The sequence below is a fragment of the Oryctolagus cuniculus genome, chromosome 1, assembly GCF_051225735.1.
Source record: "Oryctolagus cuniculus isolate XC-2025 breed Fujian yellow rabbit chromosome 1, ASM5122573v1, whole genome shotgun sequence".
Classification (NCBI taxonomy): Eukaryota; Metazoa; Chordata; class Mammalia; order Lagomorpha; family Leporidae; genus Oryctolagus; species Oryctolagus cuniculus.
This window is the reverse complement of record NC_142867.1, coordinates 185,322,891-185,344,013: the sequence shown is the minus strand read 5'-3', so window position 1 is coordinate 185,344,013 and position 21,123 is coordinate 185,322,891. Positions and strand designations below refer to the sequence as shown.

General features: G+C 41.5%; 1 protein-coding gene across 1 annotated transcript; it reads left to right on the top strand.

Annotated features, from left to right (window-relative positions):
- Positions 1-6,231: 6,231 nt before the first annotated feature.
- LOC149128787 (uncharacterized) lies at positions 6,232-15,810 on the top strand. Its single transcript, XM_089306769.1, has 4 exons — positions 6,232-6,436; positions 9,413-9,860; positions 13,638-13,769; positions 15,617-15,810. The coding sequence occupies exons 1-3, from the start codon at positions 6,232-6,234 to the stop codon at positions 13,711-13,713; spliced, it is 729 nt and encodes a 242-aa protein (XP_089162895.1). The 3' UTR covers positions 13,714-13,769; positions 15,617-15,810.
- Positions 15,811-21,123: the final 5,313 nt, after the last annotated feature.

Below are 21,123 nucleotides of genomic sequence, written 5' to 3'. Positions count from 1 at the left end.
TATGATCCTGAAACTTGTCATGTTTGGAAGATGACTCCATTTGAAAGCACAAAGACAAGAGAATCATGAAGCCTAAGTGTAAAAACTGCCTAGTGACTGTGAAACTTAATTAAAAATCTTTGTAAAAAATTAAAAACATTTTAAAATAAGAATACCTTCATCATTAATGACTTTTTTTCCCTTAAGCTTAGAATTCTACTCAGAGGCAAAATTTTGCTTTGGCCATCATTCATTGTTTACTTAGAAAAAAAGCCACTCAACCTAGTAGAGTGCCAAATGCCATTGCATATGTAATGATACATTTATTTTTACAGTGGTTTGCTGGAGTAGTTAACTTTAAATCAATCATCTCAAAATTAGGAGACTTTTGAAAAACACCAAATATACATTTTTAGATATGGAGAAATTCTTTTGCAGGACTATTTAAGGTTGCAAGTTTTGTCACAACAGGCTAGCTGTCAGTTTTTATATCTGCAGTTTCATACATTTCTATTTGTTTAATGAAATTGCCATGGTTAAAACTGATTAACTTTAATACTGATAACATTACTAGGCATTTTTATTTAAAATATTGGGTTCATTACTTTTGCATATGGAGATAAAACCTTTATGTCTCATTTAAAAGGTAATTTGTTGATTGATTTGTACTGGTGAAGCCCATTGGCCAAAGACCAACAGGATTTCACCTGCAAAGCTAGGTTTATTAGCCTGCTGCTGAACCAAAGGAGTGTGTACACCAGAGGAACAATGAAGTATCCCCAAAGAGAAGGGTACACGCAAGTATAGGAGTTTGGGGCCTGTAGTTAGTTTTAGATTGCCTGGGTAGATACTGGTGAAAATTTGGAAGCTAGAGGTTGCTGGTGCAGTGCTTTTAGAACACATAAGCCTGTGCAGAGTTACTTGCTGAGTCAGTTAGTGGTCTTGCTTTGAAACATACGGATCTAGTTGAGCTAGTGTTGAGAGTTTGAGCTTAGGTAGTTTCTTGCATTGTCAAAGTTTGGTTAGACTTAAGCATTTTGCATGTTGTTCTCAGTCCTTTTCTTGTCAAAGGATAGATCGTTATCTTCTGAAGCTGTGATTAACCCAGATTTGTATTGCTATTTACTAGACTATGATTGTGTGTCAGTTTTTCAATGGTAGTGATTAGCTTCAGGTCTTGTTAATGGATGATCATTGTTGAATTATGTGACTTGACATACTAATATCAGCAATAGAAAGGGATGAAGTACTGATTCGTGCTATGACATGGATGAATCTTGAAAACGTTATGCTAAGTGAAGGAAGCCAGTTACAAAAGACCACACATCTTCATGATTCTATTTGTATAAATACCCCAAATAGGCAAATGGCAGAGACTAAACTAGATTAATGGATGCTTAATGTTTGTGAGGATTGGAAGGTAGGGATTATCTACTAATGGGTCTAAGGCTTCTTTCAGGGAGGATGAAAATGTTCTGAAATTAGATTGTAATGATGCACAACACTGAGTAAACATTGTACACTTCAAAATGGGCGAATTGTATGCGACTTACAGTTTTTTAAATAAAATGGACAAATGCTGAAAAAAATTTTAACTTAATTTTTATTAAAAGCATGAGCTTTGAAAGGTAATGATCATTATTGTTATTTTTGCTGTATAGCAAATATACAGGGATCACAACACCACCTTTTTGATCTCTGAAATTCAAACTAAAAAGTTACAAAGTCTATCCTAATTCAAGCCTTGAGTTAGAAGTCAGATAATAGAATTTTTTTTATTTTTTAAAGCTTTATTTTATTTATTTGAAATGCAGAATGACACAGAAAGAGGGAGAGATACAGATCACCCATCCACTGGCTCACTCCGCAAATGGCTACAGTGGCTAGGACTAGGCCAGAGCAAAGCCAGGAGCCCAGAACTCCACTGACCCCAGTAGAATACCTCAAGACTGATAAGGGTAAATATTCTCACCAAATGATGGGCGAAACTGCTGCCTGGAGCCAGAAACTCCATCTTTGTCGCCCACGTGGGTGGCAGAAATTAACGCAGTTGTGCCATCATGTGCTGCTTTCCAGGTGCATTAACTCCCTGTGGGATTAGAAGCAGAGTAGTCAAGACTCCAATACAGGATGAATGGAATCCCAAGTGGTAGCTTAACCTACTGTACCACAATGCCTGCCCCCTAATTAGCTTGTTTTAACTATTTCACAGTGCATGAATTTTTCAAAACATCACATTAGGTGCTATAAATACATAATTTTTTGTCAACTATGCCTTAATGAAATTAGGTTAATTTTTTAAAAATTATGTGGGAATGGCATCTGATAGAGAACATGTGAATTTAATCATAAAACAAAGAAATCAGGCTGCAAGAGTACAACAGCATGAGTTTTCACACAGGACCCTCCTGGATGTGATTGTCACTTCCATCATTGCAATTTATGAAATTCTAAACAAAATTCTTAACTTTTCTAAGACTCACTTTCTTCATCAGAAAAATAAAGAACTCTTTTTCATGATGAATCAGTGAATCACTATATTAAAAAGTGCCTGACGCAAACTGGGCTCACAATGGTTTAAAACTATTAGTGTTGACAAATTCTAAGAAATTGTGGCTTTCTAAGCATTGCCTAGTGATTACTATAAGGCTAAATTAGCAGAGGCCACTTGCTGAACACCGCTTGTGTGCCTTTTATGCTCTAGATTTGCAGACAAACATCAGTGGTTAAGAGCATGCACTCAGCATCGAGCTTCAGAGATTCCTATTTTAGCCCCATCACAGAATGACTATGTGACTTTGGCAAAACTACTTAATTTCTCTCATAAAGTCTGACTTCTTTATCTATAAAATGGAAATTATAGTAAGTATCTATTCACAGGATTATTGTGAGGATTAAATGAGCAGTACATATAAGCAGTTAATCACCAGCACATAATACGTGCACAATAAATATCAGTTAATGTTATGATTTTTATTTCCATTTTACGTATTAGGAACCTGAGCCTTAAAGAAGGTAAGCAATTTCCCTACATCACACAACTAGTCATGAGCTAACTTTCTTTTCAAAGTCAATGATGCCTAATTCCAGACTCTGTGCTTTTATACTACACCATCTCCGCTCCTGCTATACCACGTAAAAATCTTTATTTTTCTCTGGTGGCAAGCACAATTAGCTAATTACAGTCTACAAGGCATCAGGGAAAGCATATGGAATAAGAGAGAGCAATCAGGTCTGGATTAAATACATGTTCCTTTGTTTCTTCTTTTTACTCTCCATACTTGTATATTTGCATTGGAAATATTTTATCCTTCTTTATTTGAGAGGCAAGAGACAAACACAACTCCCACATGCTGCATCACTCCTCACTGTCCAAAACAGCCAAGACTGGGCCATGATCAGAGCAAGCAGTAGGGGAAATCAACCCAGATCTCCTGCACAGGTGGCAGGAACCCAATTAGTGGGGCCATCACCACTGCCTCCCGGATTTTGCAGTGCTGGAAAGCTGGAGTTAGAGTCAGAAGCCAGAGCCAGGCATCAAATCCAGACACTCTGTTGTGGGAGGCAGGTGTATGGACTGCTAGGCTAAATGCCTGCTCCTTCAAAGTTGAGTTAATAGGGAAATCCTTGAATGTTCTTGCTTCAAACATCAGTGCACATTTGCAGTCTCTAAGAAATCTTCTGGCAGACACTTCTGGTTGAGAGTTGGAAGAAGAAGGCAAAAGAAGAGAAAAACAGATTATCATTGGTAAAGATAGTCAAAGTCAAAACTTGAAGGAAGAAATAAGATTTCCACAGGCCTGATGATCAACAAGAATTATTTACCAAGCTGCTTTGTGCAACACTTTGTAAAGTCACCTGGGACTTACAGCAAAAATGTCAGCTGTTTGATTTCCTTTATCCCCTCGTCTGTCTTCTTCTATCTTCCATCTTCCAAAATGAATCATTGTTGTACGATCAATTGAAATTCAGACACAGATTCTCACAGGTCTTTATAGCTATTTTTGGAAAGACAAATAGCCTAGTGATAAAGAATGTAATTCTGTTTAGCTTCATCTTCCAGTTCCACCACATATTAACTGTATAAAAATCCTAAAGGGTTGTTTCTGTGTTAAGATTCCTACTTTCTGCACTTTCAGACCCACTTACTCACAACTAGAAAAGTTTCTGAGTGCAAGGAGATGACTTCTGTACTCAGAAGACTGGATAAGTGTAAATAATCAACCTAAGCTCTCTTTGCCTCTAACATTTCCTCACAACACTGCAAGTCTGATAACCTTCTTAATGGTGGCACCAGTTCAGCCACATTCTGGAAGGTATTAGTTCATCAAGTATGTTGTGGAACCACCAGAATAAAAGGACACCATGAGGGAAAACGACAGGCACGCGGCTCTGTGGTCTATCGACGTAGTTGCTCATACAAGAACCTGGGAAGGGGAAGCCCCCAAAAGATTAGTCACTCTATTTTGTGTTGTAGAACTCAATGCAGGTTAAGAAGGCATGTGCCAACAAAGGAGATGGGAGAATGGCAGTATTCACTTGCTCTGGACTGAATAAACAAATGTGGGATTTGTGGACTGACTAATGTCCTGGGATAAACCAGGCAGTCAGCCAAGCTCTAGGAGTCTGGATGAAAAGACAGCAAGTCCATACTTTTCTTCATGGAAAGCACTCTGTGGGAATATTGATGTCCACAAGGGCAGCTTGGGCCTTCATCTTGCCTTAAAGATTCACCCTTATTCAGCCACAGAGATTTCTCAATGCTTCTGTAATTGAAAACCTAGATCAAGTGATAGAAGCTGAATTCCTTCTTTTTAAGATGTGATAAATAAGAGTCATCCATCTTCTTTTAGAAATGTGTTGTCATTGTCCCTTTTTAAATACCACATTACCCTGAAAATATACAATTAGGCTACTACAATGTGACTCTGATTCTATCTTTCCATTCATTCATTCACTTTATTCATTGAGTGCCACTCTATTCTAGGAAACATGTAGGGCCCCTGGATAAAACCGTAGCTGAATCAGACATATTCCATGCCCTCAGGGGGCCTGTTTGCCAACCTTAACAATTTCAAAGGCACTGGAAAGTAATGAAGTACTTAAAATTCCACTTCTCTGTTGAAGTAAACTTAAAATTTGTAAAATTTTAGTTTGCAAGGCAATAGTTCTTTCAATTAAGGTCACAATATAAGAATCCTTCCAAAAGTTTGTGGAAAACCGTGACAAAAGATAAATTTTTGTGCAAAAAAAATTTTAACTACTTGCCTAGTTTTTCATACTATGCATTTTCCGGGAACTTTCTAAAGACTTTGCATGTAAGTTTATAGAGAAGTTGGACATGAGAATAGTTTCCATTTGACCTAATCCTCATGACTTATTAGCCCTTTAGAGTCCCAGTAGGAAGCTGCCAAGCTGCAAATTCCAAGAATTAGCTTCAAGAGGCATTGTATGTAATTGCCTTGAGAAGGAAATTAGGGCAGATTAACAGAGAATTTAAGAAAGCCTTTTCACACAACTGTCTAGGAATCTGGGGTTTATGAAGTCATCAAATCAATACCACGTTTAACATATTTATGTGACTGAGTCTTGGGAGCATATGTTTGTAGGAATAAAGGTATTATAAGGTCAAGGTTTGGAAAAGGAACTTAACACCTGCTTATTTCCTCCGAAGATGGTAGAGTTAGAACAGAGAGTTATAGACAGACTGGAGAAGAAGTGCTTCAGATTTGTAAAATAGGGAAAGAAAAGCTGAGATCAGTGATTGGGTGATAAGCACGGAGCAGACCTCACAAAATGTCTCTGTCTCCCTCAGCTCAGTGTGCCCCTTAAAGGCGCAAGATGAAGTGCACAGCCGCAAACCAGAGGAAGGCCTGCACAGGAAGTGGAGAGGCAAATGCAGCCCTATGGACTCTGAAACAGGATGAAGTCAGTCCATGTGAGGTTCAAGAAAACCACGCAGACAATATGGGCATCCAAGTGTTTCCTGAGGTCATTAACTCAGCACCACATCCTGATGTCAGACACATGGACCCATGGATGGAAAAGCTGTGAAACAGAGGACCTTTTTAAAAACCTCTCTGCTGTTTGCTTGAGCCTAGCAAGGCACACACCAGAACCCGCTAGCAAGGCACACACCAGAATGCGCTGATGTGAGTGATTTAATACACAGTATCAGTTTTCCCAGCAAAATTAGACAAGAGGCTTGACTTGACAAGCGGCAGGAAAGAGCACAAAGAGCTTCCCTAGACAATGCCAGAGAGTCTGATGCCAAAGCCTGAGGTGGTTATTAGAAAATGGTTAGCGCCTCCGACTGTGCCACTGCAGGAGCTTCACTGCCCGAAGACTGCTGCAGCCGAGTGCAGCCAAAGCAATCACTGCTCCCTTAGGAGATATCCACCAGGCGCTCCTGCTAGCATCCCTGCTGTTCGCAAAGTGGCTAGATGGATCACTGACAGTAATTACTGCTGCCAATTAAGGAGAAATTGCCAACAAGATTTCAACGCTTAGCTGGATTTCAGCCATGCTACTTCCAAGTACTCCTCTCTCCTTTGGTTACCGTTCAGCTGGGACTCCTCTGGCAGTCAAATCCTAGTGCATTTTGCCTCCATGGTCATCAGCCACTACAGAGGATAAAAAAAATTGGAAAGGGTCCGGACACCCCAGGTCTAACCTTGGCTTTTTGCCAAGTCAGGTTGTTTTCCTGTGTTCCTATTTCCATTAATTATAAAATAGGATAATATAAACCCTACTCACACTGGGTTACATAGGAGATAACAGATGAGCAGGTTGCTATAGAAGTACAGATAAGGGGCCGGCGCCGTGGCTCACTTGGTTAGTCCTCCACCTGCAGTGCCGCATCCCATATGGGATCCGGGTTCTAGTCCCAGTTGCTCCTCATCCAGTCCAGCTCTCTGCTGTGGCCCAGGAGGGCAGTGGAGGATGGCCCAGGTGCTTGGGCACCTGCACCCACATGTGGGACCAGGAAGAAGCTCCTGGCTCCTGGCTTCAGATTGGCGCAGTGCCGGCCGTGGCAGCCATTTGAGGGGTGAACCAACGGAAAAGGAAGACCTTTCTCTCTGTCTCTCTCTCTCACTATCTATATCTCTACCAGTCAGATAAATTTTAAAAACAAGTATGTGTGTATCTTAAAAAAAAAAAAGTACAAATAAATGTACTTGAGAGTGTGCTATGTGTGCACATAAAATTTTTTATGCTTCCTAACTGCACAAAAATGAAGTGGAATTTTCCTGGTTAAATGATATGTACACTCAAAATATTTTAGAATAAAAATTCATACTTTTAGAGGACAGTGTCTAAAATCATACCATTTTTCTTCTCCCAGTCCTGGCCACAGAGTCCACCAAAGACTGAGTTTCATTATTGTTAGGAGGCCAGAGAAAATATTTTGAGGAAAATATATAGCTAGTGATTATTAAAGGCTTACTATAGGCCGATCAATCCACAAAGCACTCTATAGATATTATTTTGCTTATTCTTTTTTACAATCTTGTGAAGTAGGTATTCTTCAACAACAAAACCCATGATTCCTTCAAAGAAATTTATTGTTGGTGCTGAAATTCAAACTCAGGTCTTTCAGTGCCCTTGTTCTTAATCAGAGTCATATTACCTCTGTAAAGAAAGCCATGTTTCTCCTCTACTCCTACTCCAGACTTTTGCATTTTGCTTTGCTGCAAAAATTGGCTCATGTGCTCTGGCTGGTGTGTGGGCCAGTCCTTGTGTGGTCTTTTGTAAGAGCAGATGGTTACTGAGGGTTGACAAAGGGAGAGTGGTGTGAGGGAATAGTTCTAAAAGCATACTGTAGGGAAAAAAAAAAAAGTGTTACTTATTAAGTCACCACACTGAACCCATAAATGTATGTAATCATGTGTCAATTAAAAAAGAAAAAATCACATTTTAAAAAACAGAATTGGTATTTCCTTTATACATAGTTGCAATAAAAACATACATAAAGATACCTAGCTTAGGGTTGAGAAAAACTATTGGGTACAGAAAAAAATAATGAAAAGAGAAGAAGGAAAAGAAAGGGGAGGAGAGGGATGAGAAAAGCAAAGCAGAGCTTGTGTAAAGACAGGAGATGAACACTCTCTTGGTTTACTTTGTATCTACTGGTGCCATGGGTTTAACTGTATAACCTGCACTATACCTTGATTACAACTCTGGAGGTGATCTGAGTCACCATTAATTTTTAGAAAAGTAATCCAGGGCTTTAAGAAGTAAAGCGGGCTATTTAAAAAGGTCTATTTCAGCACTTAATCCTAAATCTATGTGGTTTTTATTTTATTTACATTTTTTAAACCACGGGAACTTTTATTAGAAACAAATGAGCTGCAGCAAAGTGACACTCAGTGCACATGGCCAGATGGGCAAGGTGGGGAGTACAGGTGGGGTGAGGGGCCCACATAAGACCAGAGCTGATGACTGCTACAGCCTGCTTAGGCTGGAGTGCATAGGTCCAGGGCAAAATACATGGATATGCTCTGGTCCACCACCCCCTGCTGTGACATTTGTGTGGACAGGGCAGTTGCTCTTCCCACCAGCCCCCAGGCTATCCAGCCCAGCCTCAGTATTAGCAGCAGGTGCCTGTAGGGGTGAATGGCCATCCAGAGGCTGGAGACAAAAGACAAGGCACATGTGGCCATGGGAAGTGCCAGGACACAGGCAGTGCCAGGATCTGGCTAGCATCTGGGCTGGGCCTGGGAGCCCTTAGCTAAAGAAGGTCCAGGCTTGGTTGAACTTGGATGAAGCTGGGGCCTCTGCTTCTCCTCACATACAAATCACCAGGACCCTGTCTTGGGCCTGGACCTGGGGCATCCTCACCTCCTCCTCCCCCGGTTCCATGTTCACTCTTTGCCTGCCTCTGAGGGTTGTAGGTGAACCCTGTGATGGAGCAGCTGTTGACGAAAACAATTTGTTGAAGACAATAGTTGAAGGACTAGAGAGGCTGCCATCTTCCCTCAAAGGGTCTGAGTCCATGTCTGGGTTATAGCTGTACATGTCACATCGGCCAGGCCAGTAGCCTCTGCCACCACGTGGCACAGCTGTGGCTTCGAGCCTTGCAGTCCTCCCACCCTCACGAGAACAGACTGAAATTGACGGCATTCACCAACCCAGTGAGGCCGGGCTCCCCGCTGGCCGGACGCACGGCTGCCAACGGTGCTGCAGTCACAGCCAGGCCTGGTGGAAAAGGGTCTTGCAGCCACACTGTCACTGAGGGAGCCCCTGTCTTCATATCCTGCACAGTCTGCCAGGGCTGGCGTTCTGGGATGGGGACCTCCTGGCACAACTGCTTAAACACGTGCTTGTCAGCTCCGGCCCTCTGGATCTTAGGGGTACACGCAGGACCACGGAGCACTCGGCCGCCAGGTGCAACTCAGGGGCCAGGCAGGGCACAGTGACCTCTGAAACATAGGCCTCACCTGCCGGCGACGTGAGCATCTCTGGTCCCCAGTCAGCTGCTTGCTCCGGTTCTCTAACAGTTTCCTGTCCTCGGGGAGCGGGCGTTGCTCCCGAGGGACCAGTGCTGCCTGCCCCGGCCGGCCGCCCGTCGTCGGTGCCGGCTGGAAGGCGGGACACGCTCAGCGCAGCGCGGGAGCCTCGGGACCGGAGGGCGCGCGGAGGCCTCGGCGCAAACCGCACGATATCCGGGGGAAGCTCCGCCCCTACGTCCCTGCACTTGGGGCTCTGGCGCCCATCTGGGTCGCCACCGCGACTGAGCCTCACCCCCGGCGCAGCGCCCCCTCTCGCTCCGCCCTGCCGCCGAGCGCCACAGAGGGCCCCAGCGAACCAGCGACCTCCGCCGCCCCCAACCGGACGACAGCAAGCGTCCGTGAGGCCCGGCCTCACGCCTCTGAAATCCTGTGAGATTTTAACATCCCCTTTCTCCTTCATTGTACCTTATGATCTGTCTCTCCACGCTGGTGCTCTTCTGATGTGTGCTTTCCAGTTCTAAGCACAGATAACACGTAGCTGGTGGCAAGAAATAGACATCTTTTCTTTGAACCCTGCTTTTGAATCAGAGTGAGGCTTATTCCTCTCATGAAAAGGGAGACTGGCTGTAGGAGAAAGAAGAGGCCAATGTTAATTTGGCTATCATCTAAACACAGCAGATACTTCTACCCCTTTTCATAGACCCTTTTGTCACCTTGGGTAGTATGTGGAGTTGAGAAACACATTGAATATGGTATACCTGTAATCAATAAACAATGCAGGCATAGCGGATTCAGCCCCAGCCTCTGAGGCAGGCATCCTACATGGACGCAGGTTTGAATCCCCCGATTCCAATCCAGCTCCCTGCTAATGCGCCTGGGAAAACAGCGGAAGATGGCCCAAGTTCTTGGGCCCCTGCCACCCACATGGGAGACGGGGAGGAAGCTCCTGGCTCCTGGTTTCCAACCCGCCCAGCTGCTGTGGTTGCATCCATCTAGAGAGTGAACCAGCAGACCTCTGTGTAACTCTGCCTCTCAAATAACTAAACAAGTCTTAATAAATAAACAAACAAACAATACAGACACAGTGTTGGGTGCTGGAGGTTGGGCCACAGCTTGAGATGCCCAAGTTCCACAGTACAGTGCTGGTTGTGTCCTGGCTACTCTGCTTTCCATACAGCTGCAGACTATTACACCTGAGAAACAGCAGGCAACAGCTCAAGTACTTGAGTCCCTGCTGGAGTTTCTGGCTCCTGGCTTTGTCCTGACCCAGGCTCAGTTGTTGCAGCCATTTAAAGAATTAACTGGCCCAGTGCTGTGGCTCAGTAGGTTAATACTCAGCCTGTGGTGCCGGCATCCCCTATGGGCGCCGGTTCTAGTCCTGGCTGCTCCTCTTCCAGTCCAGCTCTCTGCTGTGGCTCTGGAAGGCAGTGGAGAATGGCCTAGGTGCTTGGGTCCTGCACCCTCGTGGGAGACCAGGAAGAAGCTCCTGGCTCCTGGCTTCGGATCAGCACAGCTCCTGCCATTGCGGCTATTTGGGGAGTGAACCAGCAGACGGAAGACCTTTCTCTGTCTCTCCCTCTCACTGTAACTCTACCTCTCAAATAAATAAATAATCTAAAAAAAAAATTAACCCACAGATTAAATCCATCCCTATCACTCCAGATTTCAAATAAATTAATAAATCTTTTTAAACAAACAGAATACAATAGTTTCACCTTTCAATTCTAGTACATGTGCCTAGTTTAAACCTATATAGCAAATCCTGCTGGCTTTTTGTCTCTTGCAGCAACTCTCTCTACACACAGCAAGGTCTCTATGACAACCTCCCCAGTTCCTTGAGGGGGCATTTTGGGTAATCCAAGGGTCAAGGACATGGGTTCAAATTCTGGCTCCATCACTGATGTGGTCTTGGATAGACAAGTTATTTTATTTTGTTTTCTCAATAACTAAAATGGTAATTTATCTCATGGAGTTGCTATTAAAGTCAAGCGAAATAATATGCATAAATTTCCTAGTGCAGTACCTAAGACATATTGGGAGACAATGTATTTTTCTTAAATTATTGGTATGACTGGTGTGATCTAACTAAATAAACTGTCAGATGGACAAATTACAGTGCTTTGAGGTAGTTTTCAGATCTAGGGAATCATTCTAATGGCTTCCATTTGCTAGAGAGAAATTCGCTTAGAGGAAAAGGAGCTTTGAAAGAAACTTGTCACTTTCTCAAGGGAACTGAGATGCCAGGATGTTTCAAATTCTAAGTTCAAATTCTAAGTCTGGTGCAAACAAAACTATTCCCTATTTAATATTTAACATTGCCAGTGAATTCATTTTGCGTCCAATTTGTGAGACTATAATGTAATATAATACTCTTGTATGTATATGTGAAATATTTAACAAATGTGCATGTTGATTTATGAGCATTTTACAGAGCTGTAACTATGATATTGAGAAATTTGCATCTTGATGGAATTGTACAGTGTGGTAACTTCACTTTTATAGCTTATTGCTAAGTTTACTTGGTTTAACCAACACCAGGTTCTTGGTGAAGAACACAACACCCAGAAAAAACTTTAGACTTTACATGATCTATTTTGTGACCTGCAGTGTGGCAAAGAGCATGGACAGCCTGTTTATTTCACCACTTCCTCCATCGGCACCACAACTACCGCTGGCACTTAACCATTACTGCTCCTCCCACCTGTTCTGCTTTCTAAGCACCAACGGTTGAAAAACTTGGCCAGTTTATGAAGTCCAGCTACTTGGGCATTTGCTGAGATAGTGTTGTGCGTTACCATTGATAAGGGACTTGCCAAAAAGCAGGAGGATATAGTGCTGAAACTCTGGATAACTACCAGAGGATTTGGCTCCACTTCCACCAGTAATTAGACTATGGAGCAGAATAAATGAACTTATCCAAGCCTCGGTTTCTACATCTATAAAATCAAAACAGATGCAAAACAGCAGCTACACTACTTCATTAGATTAGCTGTTTTTATTGGTGTGATATACAATAAACAATCAGCAGTGGTAACTATTCTATGCAATACAAAAACATTCACTGTCACCTGAGGATGCTACTCCTATTTTTCTCCTTTTCCATCTACCTATTTTCTCTTTTCACTTTAATTCTACTATATTGTTTGTGCTTGTAAAATCAAATTTTTGGTAGAGGGAGACTAGATATTAAGGAACACACACACACACACACAAATAATATTTTCCAAGAGAAACAAAAGTCCTGGAACAAGTATTGATCTTGTGAAATGTATACCAGGTGAAAATGGATCACCGATCACTGTCCAACCTGGATACAGCATGGCATTCTCAGGAGAGTGTCTGGGGTTGTGGCAGGGCCCTAGTGAAACATATTCAGGAACCTTTTGCTTTCAAACCTTTTTTCCCAGCCAAGATGAAAAATGTGGGTTAAGCATTTCCTCTGTAACTGACTCATTTGGCAGAAAAAGAAGTCCAGATGCCAAGAGGAATAGAAAAAAAAAAAAAAACTGGTGGGGAAAGAGACACAGGAAGGAGGGGGAGGTAGCAGAAACATGTCGTATTTCATCAAGCTATAAAAACCGGATCCGGAAGATTAAAAAAGAGGATACATTGACCTTCACAGGTGAAAACCAGGCTCTGGAAATGCACTTCTTAAAGTGAACTTCACACCAAAGAGTGTTAATAGGCGAAGTTTGGGGTGGGGGGAGGTTGGTGTGTGTGTGTGTGTTTTTTTTTTTTTTTACAGATCGTGCTACAACTCCATTATCTTCTTGGCAATAGCAAAAACTGTTTATCATTAGACACAGGAAAGCCAAGGAGGTAAAACCTCCAAAACGTTCAGACTTAAGTATTCTAACAGACCCAAAGCTACACTGTAATTAGACTATGGTGAAAAGTAATTAGAGTAATTGTCTTGTAATTTAATCATATGAAAACATCTAGTACATTTTCACCTTTATCTAAGCATTTTACACACTTTAGCTCATTTGTTCCATGACCACTGCCAAAAATAAATGTATATGTCCTACAGCTTCTGGCATTTACTAAGATGTCTAATGATCATATTTAAACACAGTCTTTATATCTTTCCAGTTTTCAAATATCTTTCTGATTTTGACCAATTTAAAATAAGAGAGTCTTCAAAAAGTTTATTGAAAATGAATATTATAAAAAGCTCTTTGTGGATTTCAATATTTTTTGCACCAGGATGAACTTATCTGGGAGCAACCATTTAGCCCAGCAGTTGAGACACTCCTGTCCCCATCAGAGTATCTGGACGTGACTCCTGGCTTCAGCTCCTGACTCCAGCTTCCTGCCAGTGCAGCAGTGATGATTCAGGTAATCGGGTTCCTGACACGTGGGAGAACTGGATTGAGTTCCAAGTTCCTAGCTTTGGCCCTGATTCAGCTCCAGCCATGGTGGACATTTGGTGAAGAAGCCAGCTCTCTTTGTCTCTCAAATAAGTTAATTAACTTTTGAAATAAGTTTACCTTTTAATTAAATTTTTCCATGAACTTTTTGAATTACTCTCATATTTTCTTTTTTTATTTTTTTTATTTGTTTATTTTTTGACAGGCAGAGTGGACAGTGAGAGAGAGAGACAGAGAGAAAGGTCTTCCTTTGCCGTTGGTTCACCCTCCAATGGCTGCCGCAGCTAGCACGCTGCGGCCAGTGCACCGCGCTGATCCGAAGCCAGGAGCCAGGTACTTCTCTTGGTCTCCCATAGGGTGCAGGGCCCAAGCACTTGAGCCATCCTCCACTGCACTCCCTGGCCACAGCAGAGAGCTGGCCTGGAAAAGGGGCAACCAGGACAATCCGGTGCCCCGACCGGGACTAGAACCCTGTGTGCCGGCGCCACAAGGTGGAGGATTAGCCTAGTGAGCCGCGGCGCCGGCCCACTCTCATATTTTCTATGTCCTGAATACAAGAAAGTAACAGCATACTGTTCCAGTTTTCCAAGTCTGTATTATTCACCAAAATAGCTCCCAAATGTATGTGCTTAACACTTTATAAAGTAGGTAAATAGTGGAATGTTAAATGAGATTTAAGTATCTTGAAAGTTTATGCCAAAGGAGAACAAAAAGACAGATTTGTAGAATACATTATATCGTTTAATCAAAAAACAATATTGGGACATCAGTGTGGTGGTACAGAGGTGAAGCTGCACTTGAGATGGCAGTATCCCATATCAGAGTGCCAGGTCAAGCCCTGGCTCGTCCAGTTCACATCCAGATTCCTGCTAATGTGCCTGAGAAGGTAACAGAAGATGGCCTACCTCAGTACCTCAGCCCTGACACTCTTGTAGGAGACCCAGATGGAGTTCTCGGTTCCTGGCTTTGGTCTGGCCCAGACCCGGCTGTTGTGGCCATTTGAGGAGTGAATCAGCTATAAAAGATTCTCTCTCTATTTTTCTCCCTCTATCTCTGTTTATCAGCCTTTTTAAGAGAGAAAGAAATCTTTAAAAAGCAAAAACAAAGCAATTATTGAGCATGAAGTAAGTACAAGGTGCTCTGCTAAGAACGTAAGATGAGAAACAAATAAACCATGATTGTACTGAGTTCACCATACACTGGAAGCAAAATTCAGGTACACAAACCAAAAAATACATGTAATAAACTGTATGATGAAGACGCCAATTGTGGAAACATAGGGGAACTTTTCCTAATTATTGCTGGATTTCCATTTTTTCTTCCTCTGTAAAATAAGCAAGCAGTCTTAGATCCTTCAGATCCCTGCTGACTCTGATATTTTATAATATGTTTAAAATATTTATTTCACTATTTTCTTCCAGAGAGCTAGAAGATTTTTTTGTCTTTAATAAGTTAGCTACTCATGCAAGAGAATGCAAAGGCTTGTGAGCAAGTGCCTTGACTAAGCATGACAAAGATATTCACTGATCAAGTAGCAGCTAAGGAAATAAAATTATTAGTTAAAATAAGAAAATGTAGTCTGGTTTCTCCTGCTTGATCCTAGCAAAAGAAGATTCATCATTCATGGAATGGATATAATTGACACTAACATCCTTTTTCTGGGATTATTATTTTGTTTGACTAATAACAAACACATAAGAAAAAAAATTTAATCTTTCACTACCATACCCCAACTTCTATGAAATAAGCAGGTGTGAAATCTCAGCTGACCAATAAAAAGACTAACTACTAAAACACGTTATGTGTTAATTACAGCTGCTCTGGGCAAAATGAAGATAACTTCCGCTACTTCCCGGTCTTGCCTTTGTGCTCCATATTTCTGAGGTAAGTGTCTGTGAGGGTGGTTGTGAAAATGAAATACTGTTAAACAGCATATATGATGTTCTCAGTAAATAAAGCTCTTATTACCATTGCTATGGTCACTCTCATGATTTCCACATTTTATTTTCTTCTGCCATTCCTCACTGTCAAAAGTGAATCAGACCAATAGAATTTCCCAAAGTTTGATATGTGTAGTTTTGAGGGCAAAATTTAGAAATGTATACAGACAAAAGGTATTTAATTTATTGCAAATATTTTATTTATATTAAAGTATATTTAAAATCGTATAACTTGCACATCAACATATGTTGTCATTGAACAAATTTAATGAAGTTAAAATAATATATTTTCAGAAGCATAATAGTACAAGAGACCCATAATTTGAAAAAAAAAAAAAACATGCAGATGATGTGTGAATAACTGAAGCATGGCCAACAATAAAATGGAGCATAAACAATCTCACTAAGGAGAGAAGAAGTGGAGTCAGATTTTCAAAGGAGCAAATTTCTCACCTGAAGAACGATAGATTCCTTAAGTGCAAATTGACTCTTCCTCTAGGCTGGTATATTAATATGTGCCAACAACTGAAAGCTGCACAAATTTGAAAAAAAAAAAACACAACTGCAGGGGTGTGTGTGTGTGTGTGTGTATGTGTGTGTGACTTCAGTCCGAACATTCTCCTTATTCAGAAAACAAGTCTTATAATGGCAGCAAATGTGAAAGAGCTTCATACCTTATTAAACGTCAGTGATTTCTTTTTAATTGTAAGATTTGTTTTATTTATCTGAAAGGTATATGGGGCCGGCACTGCGGTGCAGTGGGTTAACACCCTGGCCTGAAGCGCTGGCATCCCATATGGGCACCGGTTCTAATCCCAGCTGTTCCTCTTCCAATCCAGCTCTCTGCTGTGGCTTGGGAAAGCAGTAAAAGAAGGCCCAAGTCCTTGGGCCCCTGCACCCACATGGGATACCAGGAAGAAGCTCCTGGCTCCTGGCTTCTGATCGGCACAGCTCCAGCCATTGCAGCCAATTGGGGAGTGAACCAGAGGATGGAAGACCTCTCTCTCTCTCTCTCTCTCCCCCCTCCCCCTGCCTCTCTTCTGTCTGTGTAACTCTGACTTTCAAATCAATAAATAAAAATATTAAAAAAAGAAAGTTATAATTACAGGGAAAGAGAGAAAGAGGAAGAAACAGAGAAAGAGATTCCACCCACTGGTTCAACCCCCAGATGGTCACATCAACTAGGGCTGGGCCAGGTTGAAGCCAGGAGCTTCCTCTGGGTCTCCCACATGGGTGGCAGGGGCACAAGCACTTGGGCCATCTTCCACTGCTTTCCCAGGCACATCAGCAGGGAGCTGGATTGGAAGTGGAGTAGTCAGGACCCCAACCATTCACGCATATGGATTGCCGGCATCACAGTGGTTGGTTTTGCCCACTACACCACAATGCGAGCACCAGGGACTTCTTACTGTAGAGAAAAATCTGTGAATATGGACAGCTTTTTCCAGTGCTTATAATTCAGAGAGAAAACAAAAAAACCTTCAAATCACTAACAAATGAGGGAAGACTTTAATCACCCTTCACAACACTGGAAAAGTTTGCGCATACCATAGCATTCAATAAACATTGTTAAATGAATTACATGGATTGTATAGTTATACTTGGACAAATAACCTATTGCTTCATAATTAAATAAAATATGGAACTGATAACCCCTGAAAATGGCTGTGATGGGAGCTGAAAATACAGGGAAAAATGGAATTACAATTTCTGTATAAACCATATTATAAGTGTGTTAAAACAGCTGATTAATATGTATGTCATAAAACTCTGTTGTAAGCAGATTTTCTAAGATGTCTTGATTTCAAAGGCAGAGTGACAGAGAGAGTGGGAGAGACAGAGACAGAGAGAGCCTCTATCCCATGGTTCATTCCCCAAATGCCCACAATAGCTAGGGCTGGGTCAAGCCATAGCCAGGACCCAGGTCTCCCATGTGGGAGGGAAGAACCCAAGCACGTGGACCATCATCTGCTGCTTCCCAGGTGCATTAGTGAGAAGCTGGGTCAGAAGCAGAGGCAGGACTCAACACCATGCCTTCTGATGTGGGATGTGGATATCCCAAGCAGCAACTTAATTTACTGTGCCACAATGCTTACCCCTGTGAATAGATATTCAAATCATGTGTACATTTCATTGCCATGGAAACACTTATCCTAATCATGTATATTATGGATAGAAATGTTTAGGACAGTTTATGCATAATTGTTCTTGTATGATTGTGTAACAAAAATTGGAATTCAGGAAATTTTTATGGAAACATGGGGCTTTTGTAAAAAGGATTTACTTATTTAAAAGGCAAAGTGATAGATCTTCTATCCACTAGTTCACTCCCCAAATGGCCACAACAACCAGGGCTGGGCCAGGCTGAAGCCAAGAGCCAGGAACTCCATCTTGGCTTCCCATGTGGTTAGTAGAGGCCCAAGTATTTGGGCCATTTTCTGCTGCCTTCCCAGGCACATTAGCAGGAAGGAAGCTGGATCGGAAGCAGAGCAGTCTGGGACTGGATCGGACACTCCAATATGGAATGCCAGTATTGCAAGTGGTGGCTTACCTCAACCCATTGGGCCACAAGGCTGGCACCATATAGTGATTTTTTTTTAACTTTTATTTGATGAATATAAATTTCCAAAGTACAGTTGATGGATTACAATGGCTTCCCCCTCCATAACGTCCCTCCCACCAGCAACCCTCCCCTTTCCCTCTCCCTCCCCTCTTCCATTCACATCAAGATTCATTTTCAATTCTCTTTATATACAGAAGATCAGTTTAGCATATATTAAGTAAAGATTTCAACAGTTTGCACCCATATAGAAACACAAAGTGAAAAATACTGTTAGAGTACTAGTTATAGCATTAAATCACAATGTACAGCACATTAAGGACAGAGATCCTACATGGAGAGTAAGTGCACAGTGACTCCTGTTGTTGACTTAACAAATTGACACTCTTGTTTATGGCATCAGTAATTAAGAAGTAAATTCAGTAGTATCATTTTGCTTTCTTTAACATGATAAAGTCAACACTAACAGTCAATTTTTGTCTTTCTCCTGGGTCAAGTACTTGTGAGACAATGTTCTGAACACAACTTTGTTCAAACTCCCTTGAGTATTGCTTTTACAGTGCTGCTGTGGTGGCCATGGGGTATGGTAAAGGCGCTGTGGTTGGGGGAGTGGGGGTTACTCCTAACTACAATGAACCCTGTAAGAACTTTTGTGTTGAAATGCATACATCCATTTCTATGCCATTCTTTTCCAAAGAACTCTTGCAGACTTTCTGCTTTTTAAAGAGAGGAATAATAACAATTTGGATTACTGATCTCTGTAATTGCAACATTTTCACTAAGCATAATAATTATTTCCTTATAGACTCTTGAAGGCAGCAAATCTCTAGTTCACAACTATATTTCTATTCAGTAATTGAAATATTGTCAGTATTTGGTAGATATTTGTTTAATGAATGTATAAGTTTATAAAAAAAAAAAGTCTCAGCCCCACAAGAGATGGTAGAAAAAGAATTGTGAAGAGGGTATAATAAAGGGAACATCTGAGATCCAGAGTCAGGCCATTTACTTCATGGCCTCTTCTCCCTACCCTGCCCAGCAGTGAATGAGCCAGCAATGATCTCACCTGTAGAACCTGCTGGGCTAGTCCTGTTGCAGGTGAGGTGAGTCTGACAACTCAGGTGAAACACAAAATACTTGGCTAAGTTTGCTTTCCCAATCCATCCGGTAAGCTAGATCGAATTATTCACCATGGAATTTGGCCAGTTATACTGAGATTATGGTATGTTGAGAAATCTGAACTTGGACAACTCATAAATAAAGCATAGGATCAGAGCCACTCCCTGTTGCTTCTGGGTGATTTTTGAATTTGTTTTGCAAACGAAAACAATTGCTTTGGAACTTGTGAGTTTTCTCGTGAACTACAGACTGATTCATTTTTGTAGATGTAAACTGTCATCAAATGCCTTTATTAAAATAGCTCTAATGTCTAAAATCTAAACAAAATACAGCACCTCTTGTTAATCATCAAAAAATTATATGAGGTCCAGCGAAAGATACAAAATAAGATATAGTTTCTGGAGTTGTGGTTTTTAGTCAGATTTCAAGAGAAGTTCAAAGCCCTAACAAAGTGTTATCTTTCCTCCGTCAGCAGTAAAGTCAGACAGATTAACTCTTCCCTGTTTACAGTAGGAGGTCACCACGTACATTATCACATGTTCACACAGTATAACTAAACAAATTTTAATCTTCTCCTTTTTTCCTGATAAACAAAAATCATTTCAAGATCTTAATATTTGTGTGAAATTGTCAAGAACTGTTCTGGGTACTGTTGGTGAAAGTCTTCTAAAAACAAATGGGATTGATCTGAGTTCTTCATTTTCAAAACAGGTTCACCGTAGGATCTCAATGGCTGGACAATTCCCAGAGTATGTTACATTTTTGTTCACTGATTCACAACTCTTCAGGATTACACCAATTGATGAGGTTCAGGTACACACCCTATATTTGCTCTCCTCACTTCCTCAGATTGTCTTTAATGGTCCCTCCTTTCTACTCCTCACAACAGATGTCTTTTCCCTTTTGTGTGAAGGACACCACTTTCCAATAAGACTTCTGTTTATCTCGATATCATCTCCTCTATTATTGACCTCTCTGGAACATTTGTTTTCAGTTTCATGGGAATTTTTGCTCTGAAAGACAGTTGTTTCTTTTTGAAGATTTATTTTATTATTTACTTGAAAGGGAGAGATAGAGAGCAAGTTTCATTTGCTGGTTTACTTCAGCAACTGTTATAACAGTTGGGGCCAGGCCAGGTAGGAATCAGGAGCCAGGAACTTCTTTCTGGTCTCAAAGATGGGTGGCAGGAACCCAAATACTTGGGCCATCATCTGATGCCTCCCAGGTACATAAGCACAGAAAGTTGGATCAGAAGTAGAGGCTGGACTCAATCCTAAACCCTCCAATTTGGGATGTAGGCATCCCAAGTGGCAGCATAAGCCACTGTGCCACAACACTTTCCTTGCTGTAATGAGAAAGAGGGAGTGGTATGAAACTACGGCAGTAACTAAAAAAAGCCAGAGAAAACAAAGTTAATTCTGCAAACAGTGAGAGATGACAAAATGAACACTGAGTTGAAATCAGAAAACTTGGGGTCCCGTGCTGACCTCATGGCCTAGGAAATCAGCGGGGAGCCTCTTCAGCATTTCAGTTTCTTCATCTTCATAATCAATGTGCTAATACTGGCCCTGGTTTTTTAAAATTTGCTAAGATCAAATCAGACTGCATGAAAGTATTCATTTGTAAGTTGTATGCTTTTGTATTCATCTGAGCATGGTTATTGATGATGCTGGCACCCATCTGCAAAGGAGGCATTCATGTAC